We start from the raw sequence: 20351 nt of genomic DNA, 5'->3' as shown, positions 1-20351 counted from the left end.
AAGAATGTAAATAATTTTACATATTTGAAATTCCATATCCATGAGAAAACTAAGTTACTGGCTTTTATCAGACAGTTTTGCTGTAGTATATAAGCTGCCTTTAAAAACCAGCAAAACCAAAATCAAAAGTTCTTACCGGTATGAAGGCCTTCTTGAAAGTATTTCCCTACGTTTTTGAGAGTCAATTATCCCTTCTGATTCTGCAGATTCATCTGCAATCGATGCTACCTGTAATAGCAAAGTTTCTGCAATTCGTAACTTCATAAAAAAAAGAAGATAGCAACAGAGTAAAAGATTATTTAAAAAAATTCCTTCCCTGTTTGCATACAGGAAGTTTGTGCACTTATTTATCACTAATCATGTGAACTTGGACTTCTTTTCCAAAGCAAATCACAAAGTATGAGTTTAGCAACACATAGCCGCTTAGATGACATCTTCCATTTGAAAAAGAAAAAAAAAATCAAAATAATCCAAGTTACATTTTTGTGAATGATGTGTAGAAAAAGTACTGAAGACAAAAGATTTGTTTAAATATAAAATTATTGTAGAATTTAATTAGCTCTGTCCTGGTTTCAGCTGAGAGGGTTCATTTTCTTCACAGTAGCTAGTATGGGGCTGTGTTTTGGATTTGTGCTGGAAACAGCAGTGAAATTAAACATTTAAAATACAGAATACTGCACTAATACATCTTAAATAACAGTATACAATACAAAAGCCTCTTCACAACCACACCAAAGCTATTTAGAAAATAAGTTTATTTAAATATACACATTTGTTACACTTACCAACATATTCATAAATACAAACACATTGCTTAGCAAGACTGTGCAAATTTTAGAAACCCCTGACAAGTCCACAATGTCTCATTTTCTCAGACTTTTATTATTTTCACAAGTTCTTTTTCTCTTAAAATTACCCAAGATGACATTAAGGCCTGGAGCTGAATCACACTCTTTACCAGCAACTATCTTACTGCATAGAACCGAAAGTGATTATTGAACAAAGAAAACACACTATTTTCTTGATTCATTTAACTACTCAGAACTATGGGTGTGTAAGATTTCCAAACTGAAACAGTGCAGTCAAGTTAGTGTGGAAAATGACCTTCTCTCATAAAGGACAGACCAGACCGCAATTTCAAACTAAGCGCTGGGTTAAGCTAACACTGAACAAACATGAGTTCATGGACTAGAAGGCTCAGGTGTTCAATCTCGGTGCAGGGGAGGCTTCCCTGCAGCTCGGGGAAGACAAGAAACAGCTATAGAACTAATACTGCTGCTGAGTGCTCAGTACTAGAAACAAAACCTGCATGACCCCAACAAAAAATTACAGTTGAGAGCCTGGGCATCCCATCTTAAAACAGAACTCTCATTCTGGTGGGGGGAAGGGAATAAAAAAAATCTATTTGTCCCAGGACAAACAAGCAGAAAAACAAGACCTCAGTGCTTTTAAACCTTTCCATTACGCTAAGGGTTACCAATAGCCAGCCATAGTTTGTGAAGATAGCTGAAGAAGTTAGGAACACTTTGGGAAGAAGGTAAGGAAACCACAAGACGATTTAAGCATTTTAATGTGGAAGAGGAAATTTTCTGCAAGAAATTTCAAAAGTACTAATTTTCATCAAGACAAACATGTTTAATGTTTCAGCTTGTTCTAACAGCAAGCAACCACATTCACAATGCTAACCAATGGAAACCACTGTCATTTTTTCCTGGACATCATTCAGACTTCAACTTCACCACACCGCTCTTGTGTTTGAACAAACTGAACTTCAAGCTCACGTTAGTCTGCCAATACGTGATACATTATGGGGGGGGGAACAAGTAGAAAAGTCAAATAACAATCTGAACTTCAAACCTTCCCACAAGTAAAACAACATTAACAAAACTAAGGAACGTGATACAGACAAGCAATTTTTTCATCCAAAAAGCAACAGCATTACAAGGAAAAATTTGGAACACCTTCCAATTTAAAGCTGCAGGTGTTTGAGGGAGAGGTCATGCAAGCATTAACATCAACCTTCAGCATACTTTTTTCTTCTTAATTAAACTGATATCATTTCCCAAGTTCCCCACTGTCTGGCAGAGATAGGATATCAAGTTAAAGCCAAATGATCTGGAGGAAATGCCAGGTGGTAGGATGAAGTACTTAAGAGGATTACAGAAGGGCTGAACAACCTCTGTAACAGAGTCTTTTACAACATCTTCAAGCCCTTCTTGTAGAAATCACCTTATTTGCCATTAGCATGCTCAAATGAAACCAAAGCAAAACCCTGGAACTAACTAGTCAGTATTAATCAGGACACAGCTTTCCTGTCTCTACTCCTTTGGGAAAGGGAAGACAGCCAGAGTGCACTCAATACAACAAACAGTCGACTTGCACTGCCCTAAGATGACACAGTAGCAGCTGGCAAGAGACTCCAGCGAAATTCTTCCTTTGGAGCTTTAGAGAAAATCCTCTATTTTTGTGTGTATGTCCTGACTATACTGAATTGAAGAAAAGCAGTGACAGAAACTGGGAATAACTGTAATATGCTTATCTGATAAAGCTCACTCTAGTAAATTACAGTTAGAGAGAATTCCATTTAAGAAGTAGTTATTTTGAGTACACTGATTTGACTTCAAGTTTGACCAGATCCAAGTATCTTACCATCTACTGTGCCTATTTCAGTAGTGATCTAGAATTTCAAAACCTTACCAGGTCCCATCATCTACACTTACTGCTTACAAATAAAATATTCAGTACCTGGCCAAGGTTTATTCTTTTTCTCTAATCTCTAAAATAAATCATACTTACATATACCTTTCTGTTTATTATACTTGAAAACTCCTAAGATGTCTCACACATTAAAAGGTGGCTTCTCAAGAAGACTGACAATGCATGTCTTTTCCTTAACACACTGCAATGACTGCAGGTAAAACTGTCCGCACATAGCAAGTATAAAGTCTCTCTTAGTAGAGCTATAAGTTCTATTTGCCAAAAGTAATTCTGTTGACAATTCACAAGCAGTTTTTAAGAAAACCAGAGCAAAGGCATACAAGAAAAACACCAATGGGAGGCCAAGTCATTTTCAAAACACTACACGTTCATCCTCTCTAGTCTTTTTCACTATTTAAAAGCTCTGAAAACTCATAAGCATTTTGCACTGGTCCTCGTTTTCTAACATCAGCAAATTTAAACATGTGAAGATTTGTCAAATAAATATTTATTTTGAGGCTGCCCTTATTTTTGGTCTTTATATATCCACACCCACAAAAAGCAATACCAGATGCTCTGACAGGGCCTGCTAAAAGCAACAAGGAATCATTTGACTATAATATGCTTATGTCCATTACATCCAGATGCTTTCCAAAAACGCAGTACGAGATACTTGCAAATTTATGAGTTCGTAGTCTCATTAGAAACATGATTTTCATAGAATTTAACAAACCAGAAAAACTGCAAGACATACTAAAGTAAGGCCACGTTATTACACAAATTTGCTGTTGCATAAGTTCACTGTTCTAAGATACAATTTCTTAAAAGATAAACAGGAAGCATTAAGGAATCACTACACAATGCTTGTAGGGCTGCTACTGGTTGGCAGTTTGCCACCTTCCTCCCCCTCCCCATTTCCCGCACCATATGAGTACATCTTGCAGCACTGGTAGGAATGAAGAGAAACTGAAGATGGGGTTGGGGGAAGACTTATGAGGCACCAAATATTCATGAAAACATAACAATAAAAGAGCTAACCTGAAGAGCTTGCATGTGTGGTGACTGAATGACTGAGGGCTGTGTGGCTTGAATGACACCCTGGACATGAACAGTTTGACCAGAAGGCAACTGCACTAGTGCTACAGCTGGAGATCCTCTTCCAGCACTTGATGCAGCTACAGAAACCTGCAAAAATTACAATCATGATGTTTAAGTAACATGCCTTAAGATTTCAGCAAATGCTTTTAGAAGTGATACTAGAAAAAAATGGGTTGATTCCATATCTAAAATAGCTTAGACGTGTGTAATTACTACACACAGAAATAAACTAGTTGTACTCGTAAAAGTTTGGTGTGTATCTTTCCAAATGGTATGGAAAGCTTAGAACTGTCCCCTACCAAATTGCAAACTTTTAAACTTTTTTATTTTTTTTTTTTTGGTCCAGAGACTTCATGTTTTCTTTTCAATTAAAAACAACCCTAAGCTGTCACACATTAAATCTGCTGTTGCTAGCATGAAGGATAGGCAGAACCTCAAGAAATGTAACAAAAAAATATCAGTATTCACTGAAGTGGTATGTTGCTGCAACAACATACAGGGTGGAATGTTCTTACTCAGGAAAAAAAAAAAATCTAAAAAAATATTAAAAATCCAGAACTGCTTTGGTTTTGCTTTGTTTGTTGGGCAAGTTTAGTTTGAACTTACGCTTTTCAGACAGATATCTTAAGAAATGCAAGAACTTTTCAGATAGCAAAAAAGCAATACATGGATTTGTAAGTTGTTTTCATTTCAGAAATCCTCTTTATATGTATTTATGTATCAGGAAAAACAGTTGGAGTCTATCAGTGCTCTGATACAACAACAAAAACAAAGAACAGCTGTATCTTCTTTAAGCCTAGCACAGCTGAAGAAAGTGTTCTGTTTAGGAATAATCTGATCCCTTTTTCTGATGACATTTTACAGCACACACAGCATTCCCCAGCCCTTGGTTCTCAACCATTGGTACTGAGGATGAACGGGTTAATAAACAGTTGAACACCTACCTAGTTCAAGATTTATGCTATTACTGTTAAATCTATTAACAGAAACAAATACTGAAGCAAAGGGAAAACACTATTATTGATCTCAAGTTCTGTGTCATGAAATATCTCTAAACTCAGAAAAGGAAGAGAATGGCAAACATAAATCATATCATAAGAAGAAATATTGTGTTCTTCAAAAAGTGAACTGCACTGAAAAACTTTACTTCTATATTCTGCATGTACAAGAATAAACCCAGACTAATATCTAAAATGCTGGTATTATTCCCTTCCTAGCTTGGTTCTCAGCCCCCAAAGATATCTGGTATGAGCAGTAAAGGTAAAAACAGATGACAGAAGAAAAACATGATGAATGCTGAAAATAAAATAAAAGAAGTTAAAGAAAGTTCGGGGGGTTTCTGTATTCACATTGAAGGTTATTTTGAATTCCAAATATTAAAGCAGTTTTCATTCCTTGCTCATTATCCATTGCTTGTCTGGGAAACATTCCTTTCTTGAGGGAAGAGAAAAATTTTAACTACTATTAAGATGCACTACTGTCAAAAAGACCAGAGGTTGGCTCAAATTGTCTTGAAGAAACAATGTTTCTAGGAAACAGAGACAGGATCTTGTCAACATTCACTATGTTACCCTTCAATTGTTATAGCAAACTGAACTACTTTTCAGGAAATAGAACAATTGAGGGCATTTCTAACCCCAAAATGGAAACAATCATTCCTTAAATGGCATAAATGGCAATATGTAAATAGGACATACAAACCTTCTTCCCAATTTCTAAAACAAATATTAACATTATTATCAGAAATAGATATTTGAGATTGAGATCCAGAAAGTCTCAAAGATATGAAGAGTATGATCTATTTTGTGTCAAAGCTGACATCATCCTAAACCCAAGCTTCAAGGAAAGAACATGGAGCAGTCTAAATGTTTACAAAGCATGTTAACTTTTCAAAACATTACAAGGCAATCTCACCAAACCTTTAGATTTAGTAGTATCTTTGCGAGAGCTGAAATCCGATACAATACCCTGTGTATCAGAAAGAACTTTCTGAGTACAAGACACACAAAACAATACAAGGTGAACAGTTTATGAGTTTGTTTTTAGTACACAATGGGTCAGGCACATATAATCAGGAAGTAATCCAGTACTCAAGATTAAGAAACACTACATTCATTTAAAAGCTCCTTATTCAGTATAACTACACAAGAAAAAAAGAAAACCACATTCAGCTAATACTCTTTTAGATTAAAGTTTACAATATCACAGGAGAAACTGTTTTGTTCCCATTAAATCAGATAAGAGATTAGATGGGAGTGTAGGGTTGAGGGAAGAGGAGATGATAGTATTTTAGAACTGGACCAAACCAAAAGTGATTTGTTTCTTCATTTATGTCTATTCTAAATAGCTCAATTTGATTTGACCACTCTTTGCTGAGTTTCCACAAATATTCGAAGGTTACACAATGTGTAACCTATGAACTTCAAAATCTCTGTGATTCTTTTGTATTAGGCTTGTTTTCTATAACTAAGACTGAAAAAAAATTTCCAATTTCCTATTCTGCATCTCTTTTATAAATATTATAAATTATTAAAACAATTTGGATTCACATTTCCTCTTGCATTGTTTTCAAACTGAATATTCTCGTGTTAACCGAAATACTAGAACCTTTTGACGTTATCATGCATAAATGCTGACTGAAACAGGCTTGGCAAAAAAATTACTTTCTGACATCAGTGATGAGCAATGCTACCTTTAACATCATTACTTCAAGGGCTGTCTGGCACAATGACTGAAAACAATCCACAGAAGCAACTCAGTAGCATAGAGGGTGAGGGGAAACTTAACACATTAAGTACCCGGTTAAATGGTGTAAGGGTTATGTCCCTGGCAATGGCAAAGAGACTTCAGATGCTGTAATGTCCTTTTGAGTTCTATCCTCTCAGGTATGCAACAGTCAAGTCTAACAGCTTCAACTAACATCAACCACGCATTCTGTCATAGCAGTACGGTCCCATACTTCATAGGTTTGGAAATAAAAGCTCTCCTTCTTCCAAGAGTGGAGAGAAAAGTAGCCAGCAAAAAAAGATCATGAACTACCTTCACACATTCTTTCAAAGAAAGAGATAACTCATCAGTTATCTGACTTCAAGATGCATTTCCATCTGAACAGTTATACTGTACTTGTATGTGCTCTTGTCACCCAAGGTCAGATAACTTTTCCCTACAGACTACTACAGAAGGTACGTTCACACTCAACCCCTCATACCTCAAACACTGCTGATACGAAGTACACAGTGCACGGTTCCATCTGATTTCTGTCCCTGCTATAGAATCTAAACACAAGGACTCCAGAAGCAAAGTGAAAAGTACTTCTGGAAAAGGAAAGGACAAGCAAACCCACCCTGGATTTACCTAACGGAAGAGCAAAGGACTTGCCACACTCAGGCACCAAGTAGCCTGTATGAGGAAAAGCTGAAGACAGGGAAGCTTTGGTCAATTCCAAAACTAATGCTGAAAAACCAGCACAGAGTTTTAAGGAAGACAAGGTTAGGCTGATTTCAGCCATTTGGTGACAAGCACAAAATGGTGACAAGGCTGCAGGTTTATAATGCTCTCTTTGCAAAATGTCCTGGACTTCCATTTGGCAGGCTGATTTTAGAGCCATATTTACAACAGCCTGGCAAACTTCTACAGGACTCAATCTGTTCGGAGCAAGATTTAACCCAAAGTTTGATGCCAGGAGCTCACAAGGAAAACACCCCTTAAGTGCTAAACCTGAGGAGTCCCAGCTTGCAATGGCAATGCACTCCAGGCTCCAGAAAACTCTGTCTGCTTGCTCTGACAGCATTCTCACATTGTACATCCTGAACCATGTCTAGTTCAGGGTCAGCACTGAGAGGTCAAGAGATGGTAGCTCAGACAGCTCTACTGATAGACAGAACATGACAAAGTTTCCAAAAAGTGATTCAAAGAATAACTCATCAAGGAGGTAGGAGTAAAGAAAAAAAAAAAAGAAAAAAAACCCCCACAACTAAAAGTATTTTGTGAAATCTTAAAGGTCTAAGTATATTCCTTCTACATTTTTATAGTTATAGTTAGTGTGGCTGAGCACAGGGCAACACAGAATGCAATATAGCCTCTAGAAATCCTGCAAAGGGAACATCTAATTTCTCTTTGAATATCAATGCAGATGTAACTGTTCCAAGATACAAGTTTGACTATATTTCAGTTGAAATTAAACTTCTTTTAAGAGCAACCCTATATGTATTAATAGATCTGTACATGTGAGACAAAACCCATGAAGCCCATCTCAAAACAGGTTGAGAAATTTTCCACCCTGCACCTTTGTTCTTCCCCAAAGAAAAGACATCAAGCTTCTGTACAGAGCTTCTGTACACTTCGAACAGCTTCTAAAGACAAACATCAAAATTTTTACAAATTAAAATTTTCTGACCCAATTATTTTGGTGGCTAGATAACCAAAACAGTACTGCGTCAATTCATTAACTAGCTGAAAGTGAGGGATGCAAGAAATTCAACCATAAATGTGGTCTTATTCTACATTATTCTACATTCATTAATTTTATTTTAAAAATAACCTTTTAAAGACAGAAATTGTCAATTTTGCCTCAAAGAATGAAAGATACATTTCATTTTTGCTAGTTTCTAATTTAGTAATTTTTGCTCTTGCAGAAAAAGTAATTTTACTTTCATGACCAAAAAATTGTTGGAGCATATAGCAATATCTACTACATAAGCTAGGGAAAAAAAAATACACAATCTTTTGTCTATTAATAGTGTATAATAGGTCCTCCTTAGCATTGGAGGTTATCCCATCGCACCACAGTGCTCCCAACGGGGGAGACATTAAGAATGCTTCAGCAGAAAACAATGTCTGCCCTTTAGAGATTATCATCTTATTGAATACCTTGTCCGCCTTTTCAAAACTAATGGCAGGTATCTCTTTAAAAAGCCTGAACTCCAGAGGAGGGAAAAAAAACACCAAAAACCCCACCTCATACGCAGTTGTCTACCTTGGTATTTTGCTAGTCATTCCCTGGCCAAAGTCAAAATTAAACAAAAAAACCCAAGCAAATTAAAAACCATGGAATTCCATCCGAACATAAAAACCCAACCTTTTTTACTGTGAGGGCAGTCAAATACTGGCACAGGTGCCCAGAAAGGTTGTGGAGACTCCATCCTTGCAGATATTAAGAATCCAGCTGGGTACAGTCCTGGGCAACCTGCTCTGGCAGACCCTGCCTGCACAAGGGATTGGACTAGATGATCTCAAGAGGTCCCTGCCAATCTCAATCAGTTTGCAATTCTTTGGTAATACACAGAAAACTACAAATTAAGTATGAAAAGACAGGGTATTAAAATGCTTTACTTTTGACTGAAAAAAACAAGGCCGAACAAATATTTGTCTGAAGAAAACAAACAGACAAACAAACCCACAGAGATCTGTGAAAAGGAGCCCCGAGCTTCACTGACCAGGCATGTTACCTCTTGGTAACAACAAAGTCGTTCTTTTCTCCTATTTCTGCACATTTGCAAGAAAATTAGTAGGAGAGATGACTAGAAGTAGTTGTCTTCTCTTCACTGCACTTCTGCAGAGGCCAAAGAGGAAGGAGCTATCTGTGCCCTTCTGTAACAGTCAAAATACACAGACGCCAGACCAGCAGCACAGCCACGAATTCCTCAGAAACACCCCACATTTCCCACCCCACACCAGCAGAAGCCGACGGGAGATGTCCCACATGAGGTCCCTGCCTCACACAGGCGTTAAACCTCTCAACGTCCGCCTCTAACCCTCACCATGACAAAGCACCTCACCTTCTGAGCCTGCCAGGTAGGAACATAAGGTAAGAATGCCCTCCTCATCTTAAGCCAAAGAAAGTCACAACAAGGCCTTTCAGCAATAAGCTTTCATCAGGGCCTGTTTTACCAAGGGAAATGCTGTGGCAGTTGAGCCTCCAGGTGCCAGGTCCCAGCTGCCCCTGCAGGGAGGGCGGTGGCACGGCCTGCGGCCCTGGGGAGCCGCCAGCCAGGCCCGCAGCACTGCCAGGCAGCTGAGGTGACAGGCCTGTCCCCTGGACGCCCCTCAGCTTCACTGTTTGTCACAGAGTGGCACAACTGCATCAAGCCCACTTTTGTGGGTGGCCCAGGAGAGGGATATCGACCCCAGCTACGAGCGCAGAGCAGCTCTGATGGGTCCTGGCCGGCCCTCTAGGCCGTCTGACCAAAAAGCAGGACTCCCAGATGTAAACTCCGGACCGTTATCCCGTGCCTTCAAACTGAAGGGCATGTGTTTCATTTTAGTGCTAATTGACCGAGATCCATCAATGCTTCAAAGTTATTAGTTTTAACTGAAAGACCTGAGGCCCATGCCCAGTACGGCTGAACCTTCACACATGGTACTCAAGCATTAAATGATGCAGATAAACATAAAAAGTGTTTTCCCTGGGGGGCCCAGCAGAAGCCCTCCTACAGTGTTAGTGACAGCTTTTGTCTCTAGAGCAACATTAAAAATGCCAAGTGACAGAATTCGCAAGTATTTTCTTCAGAGAATATTACACAAGCCAATAGATTTTACACATAAATCATCCTATTAAGTTAAAATACAAAATTCAAACTGAACTATCAAAGAAGAAATGAGGGGATGCTATCAACACAGCAAACCAAATAAAAATCTTGGTTTCATGCTCCATTCTTAAAGAAAAAAACCAAACAGTATTCCCAATGACCACAACAAACGCCACAGGTAACAAAACCAATAAATAAATGTTCATAAATATTTTGCAGTCTACTGTGTGTCTGAAGACCCAACAAAAAGCAGCTGCATTCAGTCTTGAAAATATACGTATAATGTAAATCAAGTATATAACATCCTAAATACATGGCATCAAATCTTACCAAGTAACTTCCAGCTTCCGATGCTTTTTAAAATCAGTTCATTTCACAAAGGGTTTTTGAAGATCCTTCTAAGGGGTCTATACAGCTTCCTGAAGCTACAAATCTTAGTACTGGCACGAACGCTATTTCTCTCAAGCGCTGAATGTTTCAGTGCATATTTTTAATGTTTGAGAATTACTACTATGTCATCTTTTATCCAGGTATGACTACCATACAGAACATGTAAAGTATATTTTTAGAACTCCTGTACATTTTCAGAACTCCAGATGCTGTCATTGGATGCACGGGGATGAAACAAAACAAGCACACATAAAAAAATAAATTTGCAAGAAGACAAAACACGTTCTGTACAAAAACTGGAGCTAGGAAAGAACCACAGTTATTTTTATTCATTTTTCATTTTTGTTATACAACACATCTTCAGGATACACACGTTTTAGCTTTGTTTGATCTTGCAGCCATCTCAGCTCTGTAAGACCCTATTCCCATCTCCAAAACAAACATAACGATCTTGGAGAAGTGGGGGGGGGGGGGGGAAGTGCCTACTGATCACTCTGAAAAGCCTGGTCTCATAAAAGTGCTACCTTTGAACAAACCTGATGTTATACTAGCTCTTTGTTAAATACTGCAGGCATAGTTTTTAGTATACCTTTGCTATGTTTTTTCTATTTAATAACAAGACTTACAGAACATGAGAACTCCATACAAATTGATAATTTAAAAATCACAGCAGTACTGAATATCACTTTATTGATTTTTCTCGTCTTTCCACATTTCAGCTTACCTCAGATCCTGGGGAAATCTGACTTTGGCCTGGCTGATTCTGAAGGTGACTGGCATCTCTCTCTGGCACAGAATCCACTGCATTGTCATCCTGTTGTGATTCAACCATTTCCATGGTCATCTGTCTAAAAGTAAGTACATACACATCTAAATAATGCAGTACAGGGAGGTATATCAGGCACCTAGGGAGAAAAGAGCAATTCCAGGCTATTTTATATTTGGAGCAGACAATTAACAACTAAGAGAAAACAAATAGATTTCTCTTAAAACTATCAGATTAACTGATGTCCCTTCTTCCCACTCCCCCATATTACAATGTTCATTCATACAGCCAGGAGCTCTAAAACAAGTGCTTTGGAAAGCTGCAAGGAGGGGCAGTTCTGGTAATGGTTCTCAAGGGAGGGACATGCACAAAGTCCCAGGGCCCCGATGCACTGTTGACAGCAGGGCTGGGAGCACAGCACTCCGGAGCGGCCCACCAGCACTGCCTGCAGCAGGTGCCTCGTACCTCATGTCTCCCACCGGACAAGGCTCAAGTTGACCAACAGCCATGTGCTGCTACAGCCCTCTTGAAACTTCTGAGACACCGACCCCTTGCTGGGATCTATGCTTGAATTGTCTGTAACCTACTTGCGGCTCAAGACCCACAACAATTCTTCTCCATTTGCAGGTTTAAAAGTCGGGTAAAAATGAGCAACTCCCTGATCCTCAATTTAAACCGAGTTTAAAGGCCATAAAGAAAGCTTCCAAATATATCTGCTATATAAAAATGCAATTACCTGACAGTTGCTTTTCCATATTTCTTGGCACACTTAGCCATAACGGAAGGTGTGTGTTTTAAAACAAGAGCTTGGTTCTCTTCGGCTGCCTTTCTCTCCTACCAAACCCTGCACTGAAGGTGCAACATTGAACAGGTGATGTCACAAACATTACCATGGCAACAGGTCAGTTTACAAACAGAACAGAGACAGGATAGGGTCAGGCAGAGGCAGGCAGGATGCCCTACGGGCACACTCCCACCGACATCTTTCTTACACAAGGAATTGAGGCCGCAAAAGGAAGACGCGATACATTTATGGGACTTAAGATGCAGCAAATCTCGCTTCCTTGGGTTCGGTTACTGTAACTAGGGGATGGCAAGCCCGTCTGAACTCAAAGTTCAACTATTTCAACTGGCTGATAGTTACTGCAGTTTCTTCTCAGGTCTTACACTGAGAGATGGAAGAGACAGGGAAGCAAGTCTGCTACACGCCTGACTCTGAGGCTCCTGAATTTAGTCCCACATGTTAAAAGTTAACCACAATAAATCAAATTAAATGTAAACCCAACTCCTTTTGCGGCACTATTTTACAGAATATTCCACAACTTTTGAGGAGAATAAATTTTATTTTTTTTAAAAATCATCCTTTTTGCCTAGAATAAAGGCATGAAAATATGCAAAGGAATCCGTCAAATGATACAGAGAAGCATATTTCTACCTTACATTCCTGCAATACTATTCTACTGACCCGACTTAACAGTACTACTAGTGGTAGCCAAGCTGTACACAATTCAAGATTCTATAGGTTAACATTAGTATTTCTGTCAACAAAAGTTACATAATCTATGCCAGTATCAATTCAGATTAGATTCATAAGGAGACATTTTACACCTAAAATCCTTCTACATTCCTGTCTTGTTAGCTACCACAAATTACCTTTTCCCCTAGATACAATCTAAAGATCTACTGAAATTCACCAAAGTTTAGCAACTCTGGGGAGAATGTTTTCACCACGCTTTCCACCATAATTTTTCATAACATGATGTTTATTTTATTAGATCATTCCAGTTTTATATATGCATTCAATGTAACAATATTAATAAAAAAGTAGTAAAGAAAAAAATATTCCTCCTTAGTAAACTAGGACCATCCATAGAGTCTAAAACACGAAAGCTCTATCTGGTTCATCTAAGAATGCTTCCATAAGCTTCAGAACAGCTCACACACCAAGGAAGATTAAATAAGGCATACATATTGGCAACATATTCATTTCAATCTCTTTCTAAAGATGGGAATATAATCAGAATTAATTCACTTTATAGAGGACCTGAAGTATTTTCTTATCCAAAGCCATCTGTCACAGATAACCTACTGCTGGGAAAAAAACCAAGTACTTTCATTCCCACTGAATGCTTTCCAGATAAATTTTACCTGGAAAGAGCCATTCCTCATGTTGTAAAAAACAGGGCTTAGTTTCTAAATTTTAGCTTAATTCCTCACTGATTGCAGAACACTATAAAAAATTATTTCATTTTACTACTTTGATTACCAGGATTTTTCTTGCAAAGTCTTTTCATCTGATGTGCTCCAGTAACTGAGTTAGCAAATATCTATGAAAAGAGCACCAGTGCAGCAGAAAATCTAACAAAAAGTTATTCTTAGTATTTTATAAAATACAGTACAGAGAAGGGACTGTAACATATTCTAAAAAATAAATTAGAAAAACAACAGCAAGTATTATACATGCCTATGAAATGACAAATATAATTAAGATTTATGACATACATGAAAACCTCAAGAATCTAAATAGATTTTTCCATCTATAATTGTGCATATTCTGACTTAACACAAATTAGTGCCTATTTTAAATCTTTAGCTAGGTGGAGTAAAATCTGAAAATTTGTATACTGCTTTTAAGTAGTTTTTTTTTTTTTTAAACTGACAAAATGCAAATGTTACCCTAGAACACAGCAAAATAGTCTTTCTAGATAAGCTAAAATTCACTTATTTTTGACAACGTGGTAATTGTAGTAGGTTTGTAAACAGAGACCTGACTAAAAATGCCGTCCAAATATAAAGACTTAACAAAAATAACAAAGGGCATAAGTAATTTTAAAAGATACACTAGTTATCGTGGCATAAAACTTCAATGAGAAAGATGACTAAAGACAAAATGTAGCACATTAGTATCATAATTCAGACATGTTACAAGATTACAAATCTTCAGTAGACATAACCATAGGGGATCACTAAACTTGCAGGTGAAGGTCAGTTGCAGCCATCTGAGCCCACAGGGTTAGACATGGTACAGCCACACAGGGCCACATCACTTCACATGGGCTCGTGCACCACTCAGGACTACGCCTGCTAAGAAACTCCTGAATTTCACAGACCAGTCCAGGTTATCACTGTGTTTAGTGCACTCTCATCAACTCTCAGGTTCCTGTAGCCTGAGATGTACAGGTTTTGCATTTCCTGTATTATCTCATATAGCATTTTACCGTGAATACATCTAACTGGTTTTAATAAACATACAGAAAAATACAGAGCAAGATCATAACTATGTTTCTTTCTAACACATCAGTAATATGGACTGTGGTCAGAAACAGTTATTAATCCAATCCAGAAACTACCAACATAAACAGTTCCCATATGTATCATACTCAATCAGTCCACACTGCAAGCAAATTCTGACACATTTATTGCTTTTAAGTTTCAAAGGAAGAAAAAAGAAACATCTTTTGGCAAGCACTTAAAATCCTGTATAAAAACATATCAGTAGTAGTACACATCACACTTTAAAGTTTAAATTACCTTCCTCCTATTTTAAAGGAAAATGAAACAGTTTTAAAGTATATGATCTTAGGTCCTGTTTAAAATCATATAGTGTTTTTCTTCATTGTATGATTTATTCTATACAAGTTTTAGTCTTATATTCAGTATTAATACATTCATTTCTTATATTTTCCACCTTGGTTGCTTATCATCACTGGACAGTAACTTTTTAATATTAGTCTGGACTTTTAAATTAATAAACAAGTTATACCTCTCCCCTCCTATAATAAGGGGGCAAAAAATAGCTTTCCGTAATGTAGGCAAAGATACCTGCTTCTTCCTACAAAATAGCAAAGAAATCTTCAGGATCTGGCAAGACGTTTAACTGTTAACTAGCTAGTAACATTTCAATATATATTAGCACGTTTACTACAGTCATTGAGACTAACATATAATAGGTCAGTAGCAGCTAAACACTGATTAAGAAAATGTATACAGTGCACATCAAAAGCTTCTTCAGCTGATAGCAGCAGCATCCCTGATGGGACAATACTGACAGCATCAGCTAAAGGAAAACGTTGCCCAGGTGACCTAGAACATTGGAAATCATTTACAGCTAAAGGTGCAAACGTTTTATATTTTTGTCCATAGGTAAAAGGTGAAGCATAGCAGCCCTATCAAGATGTGTTCTTTTGTAACAAAGAGCACAAAAAATACTTTCACTCCCCCCCAACACTGCTGTTTGTTTTACAATCACATCGCTGGATATTATTATAAATATTTAATGCCTGTTGGTGAAATTAAACTGCATAAGCAATGTGGTACAGTATTTTGCATAACTGGAACTGTGTGACTGTCTAATTAAATACCCAGAAATATTTTAAAGACAACTTCTTTATTTCAACAATACTTTATACAGCAGAGACTGTTTAGAAAGGTGGCTTATTACAACGGAAATTGTAAGGGGCTAAGAAATATGTTTCAGCCCTTGCTCCAAATCTCTTTGAAGGCCTTTATTCACATGAAGTTACTAGAAAACAAGGATGTGAATTCACAAACGCCTATTTTGCTTTTATTGATGACCCCATAGTGAGTGTGGAAACTCTCAGAATGCACTAGATTCAGAAGATCATTGTGTTTTCAAGTATGAAGTCTATAATCTGTTTCACTACTGTCATGATTTAGCCCCAGCTGGCAGCTGAGCACCACACAGCCACCTGCTCACCCCTTCCCCCCAGTGAGATGGGTAGGAGAATTGGAAGAAAAAAACGTAAAACTCGTGGGTTGTGACAAGGACAGTTCAGTAAGACAGCAAAGGGAGAGGAAAATAACACCACCGCCGCTAATAAAAGAATATACAAAACAGGTGATACACAATGCAATTTGCTCACTGCCCATAACCCAATGCCCACCCCGTCCCTGAGTAGCAATTCCCTCCTTCCCCAGCCAGCTCCCCCTCTTATATACTGAGCAATACAGTCATATGTATGGAATATCCTGTTGGGTAGTTTGGGTCAGCTGTCCTCCTGCAGTCCCCTCCCAGTTTCTTGTGAAAATTAACTCTATCCCAGCCAAAAACTAGGACATTATCTACCACTTATTCTGTACCATTACAGCATGCCCAGATCCTATACTTTGCAATTAATCACCACCACTTTTCCTATCTTTGATATATATATACACACACACATATACACACCCACAGAGATATCATTCCTTTAGTCTACAGGCCATCGCTCCAAAATGTCCATTGAGTTCATTTAATCCATGACTTTGGGCTACATCTATCATAACAGTCTTTCAGGGCAGAAGAGATGGTGCATGCTGAATCCAGAGCTCATGGCTGGTGTATCTGGCACGGCCCATGCCCAAAGTCTGCAGGTTGAAGATGTCATTTTCCACAACTTTGCTGGGCACCAGTTGCTGAAGTCAGTTCTGGTTTCATCACCTCTGCACCTTGCTTAGTTTCATCAATGTTCATTGTTCATTAGTCTAGGTGATTCTTACCATAATACCATTGTTATGGCATATAGCAATTGTAGTGGTGATGACATACAGTGACAGGGTTATTTAGCAATTAACATCATACAATTTATTGGCTATTCTCACCCAAAATCAAATCCCTTTGAGGTACACATCAGACTTCCCCATCCTCCCACATCACCCCCCCAAGTGCACCCAAGTCCTTCAGCAAAAGCAATCCCACAGATGGGTTTGCCTTTGCCTGAAGCAGAAGTAACCCAGACTGTCTTCCCCAACATATTATTTATGTGCACTGCAGGACTTTATCTCATAGAATCATAGAATGGTTTGGGTTGGAAGGGATCTCAAAGATCATCTAGTTCCAACCTCCCTGCCACAGGGAGGTTGGAAATTTGCAACCCCCCTGTCCCACAGGCAGGGACACCTTCCACTAGAAGGTGTCCTTCCACAGTACGTAGAAGTTTCGATTGGGCAGAGTCAGCTCAATTGGTAGATCCCCTAGTGTTAACCAACCAAGTGGCCTTTGCTAAATGTGTATCCTAGCATCTGAAGGTCCCACCACCCGTTGCTCTCAGTGTATTCTTTATCAGTCCACTGTAATGTTCGATTTTCCCAGAGGCTGGTGCATGATAGGGGATGTGATACAACCAGTCAAGGCCATGCTCTTTGGCCCAGGTGTCTATGAGGTTGTTTCAGAAATGGGTCCCATTGTCTGATTCAATTCTTTCTGGGGTGCCATGTCACCACAGGACTCGCTTTTCAAGGCCTAGGATAGTGTTCCGGGTGGTAGCATGGGGCACAGGATATGTTTCCAGCTATCCAATGGTTGCTTCCACCATTCTAAGTACATGGTGCTTGCCTTGGCGGGCTAGTGGGAGTGTGATGTAATCAATCTGTCAGGCCTACCCATATTTACATTTCAGCCATCATCCTCCATACCAGAGAGGCTTTAACCACTTGGCTTGCTTGACTGCAGTGCATGTTTCACATTCATGGATAACCTGTGCGATAGTGTCCCTGTTGAATCCACCACTCGATCATGAACCCATCTATATGTTGCATCCCTTCCTTAATGACCAGAAGTGTCATTGGCTCACTGAGCTATTAATAATTCACCCTTATGTTGGCAGTCCAGATCCACTTCAATCTCAGCAGCCTAATCCACTGCTGGTCCGTTGGATGTTGCTCAGTGTCCCAACTCTTAGGCACGTAGTAATCTATGTGACGTACTTTTACAACCAGCTTCTCTAGCTGGGCAGCAATATCTTGCCACAATGACGTGGCCCAGATGGGTTTGCCTTTGCACTGTCAGTTGCTCTGCTTCCATTGCTGTAACTACCCCCCACAGGGCACTGGTAACCATCCATGATTCAGTATAGAGGTAGAGCACCAGCCACCTTTCTCATTCAGCAATGTCTAAAGCCAGCTGGATGGCTTTCACCTCTGCAAACTAGCTCCATTCACCTTTTCCTTCAGCAGCTACTGCAACTCATTGTCTAGGACTCCATACCGGAGTCTTCCACCTCCAATGCTTTCCCACAATGCGACAGGACTCATCAGTGAACAGGGCATATGGCTTCTCATTTTCTGGCAGTTTATTATACAGTGGGGCCTCTTCAGCATGCATCACCTCCTCCTCTGGCGACATTCCAAAATCCTTGCCTTCCGGCCAGTCCATGATCACTTTTAGAATTTCTGGGCGCATGGGGTTTCCTATTGGAGCCCATTGTGCAATCAGTGCAACCCACTTACTCCATGTAGCATCAGTTGGATGATGTGTAGAGGGGACCCACTCTTTGAACATCCAGCCCAGCACTGGCAGTCGGTGTGCCAGGAGGAGCTGTGCTTCAGTGCCAAACACTTCTAAAGCGCTCAAACCCCTTCATATGCTGCCAGTATCTCTTTTTCAGTTGGAGTGTAGTGGGCCTTGGATCCTCAATATCCCCGACTCCAAAACCCATGGGGTCAACCTTGAGTCTCCCCTGGTGCTTTCTGCCAGAGACTCCAGGTAGAGACATTCTCCCCAGCTGCGGTATAGAATGCATTTTTATTTTTTTTTTTTTTTTACATCTGGTCCTGCCCCAACTGTCCCAAGGGCTATTGCATGAACTACTTCCTGTTTAATTTGTTCCAAGGCTGGCTGTTGCACAGGGTACCATTTGAAATTGTTCTTCTTCCAGGCCACTTAACAGAGAGGGCTTACAATCAGATTGTAATGTAAAATATGCATCCTCCAAAAACCCATAACTTCTAAGAAAGCTACCTATAATGCCTAAAAAAGCTTATGTTTCCTCTTTACTAGTTGGTGGAGACATAGCTGTTACTTTGTTGGTCACATTTATTGGCATCTGACGATGCCCATCTTGCCATTTTATTCCTATTTATTCTTGCCATTTTATTTTAATGGATCTCCTGTGCAGGTCTCCTGACCTTACTTTGTTTTATGGCAAAACCAGCTTTCAGAAGGATTTGGACTATTTTCTTTCCTTTCTCAGAAACTGCTTCTGCTGTGTTGATGACATCATCATATGGGGCAATGCATTGCAGGTGCTCTGGGGCTTCACCCTGTTCCAGTGCAGTCTGGATCAGCCCATGGCAAATGGTGGGGCTGTGTTTCTGCCCCTGGGGCAGTTGATTCCAGGTGTCCAGGTAAAAACAAACTGTGGCCTGCACTCTGCCACCACAGGGATCGAGAAGAATACATTTGCGATATCAGCTGCGGCACACCACTTGGCTGTCTTTGATTCCAGTTAATACTGAAGTTCCAGCATGTCTAACACAGCAGCACTCATCGGCAGCGTGACTTCATTCAGGCCACAATAGTCTACTGTCAGTCTCCACTCTCCATTGGACTTCCACACCGACCATATGGGACTGTTAAAGGCTGAGCAGGTTCTGCTGATCACTCCCTGACTCTCCAGTCAACAAATCAGCTTATGGATGGGAATCAGGGAGTCTTAGTTGGTGCAATATTGCTGCCCGTGCACTGTTGTGGTAGCAACTGGCACCTGTTGTTCTTCAACCCTGAGCAACTCCACAACAGAATGGTCCTCCAATAGACTGGGCAAAGTATACAACTGTTCAATTTCCTCCATCTCCAAGGCAGCTATGCCAAAAGCCTACCAGTACCCTTTTTGGTCCTTGAAATACCCTCTCCAGAGGTAGTCTATGTCAAGGACACATGGAGCCTCTGGGCCAGTCACAATGGGGTGCTTTTCCCACTCATTCCTGGTTAGGCTCGCTTCAGCCTCCAGTACAGTTAGCTGTTAGGATCCCCGTCACTCCAGAAACACAGATGGGTTCTGCCCCTCCACAGCTTGATGGCATTAGGGTACACTGCACCGGTGTCCACTAGACCCTTGTACTCCTGTGGATCTGACGTGCCAGGCCATCGGATC

General features: G+C 39.6%; 1 protein-coding gene across 11 annotated transcripts in view; it reads right to left on the bottom strand.

The window, feature by feature from the left end:
- Positions 1–20351, bottom strand: part of CREM (cAMP responsive element modulator) — a 41999-nt gene that overhangs the window by 17811 nt on the left and 3837 nt on the right. For 4 of the 11 annotated variants that reach the window (XM_075746558.1, XM_075746556.1, XM_075746557.1 and 1 more), the window contains exons 2-5: positions 12215–12327; positions 11437–11560; positions 3736–3882; positions 137–228 (exon numbers count right to left, since the gene is read on the bottom strand). In XM_075746558.1, coding sequence (XP_075602673.1) covers positions 137–228; positions 3736–3882; positions 11437–11560; positions 12215–12255 — 404 coding nt within the window. In that variant the 5' untranslated portion in view covers positions 12256–12327. The remainder of the gene's footprint in view (positions 1–136; positions 229–3735; positions 3883–11436; positions 11561–12214; positions 12328–20351) is intronic. The other 7 variants (XM_075746564.1, XM_075746562.1, XM_075746563.1 and 4 more) reach the window with 5 other exon arrangements.

The sequence above is a fragment of the Balearica regulorum genome, chromosome 2, assembly GCF_011004875.1.
Source record: "Balearica regulorum gibbericeps isolate bBalReg1 chromosome 2, bBalReg1.pri, whole genome shotgun sequence".
Classification (NCBI taxonomy): Eukaryota; Metazoa; Chordata; class Aves; order Gruiformes; family Gruidae; genus Balearica; species Balearica regulorum.
This window is presented reverse-complemented; position numbering and strand designations above follow the sequence as displayed.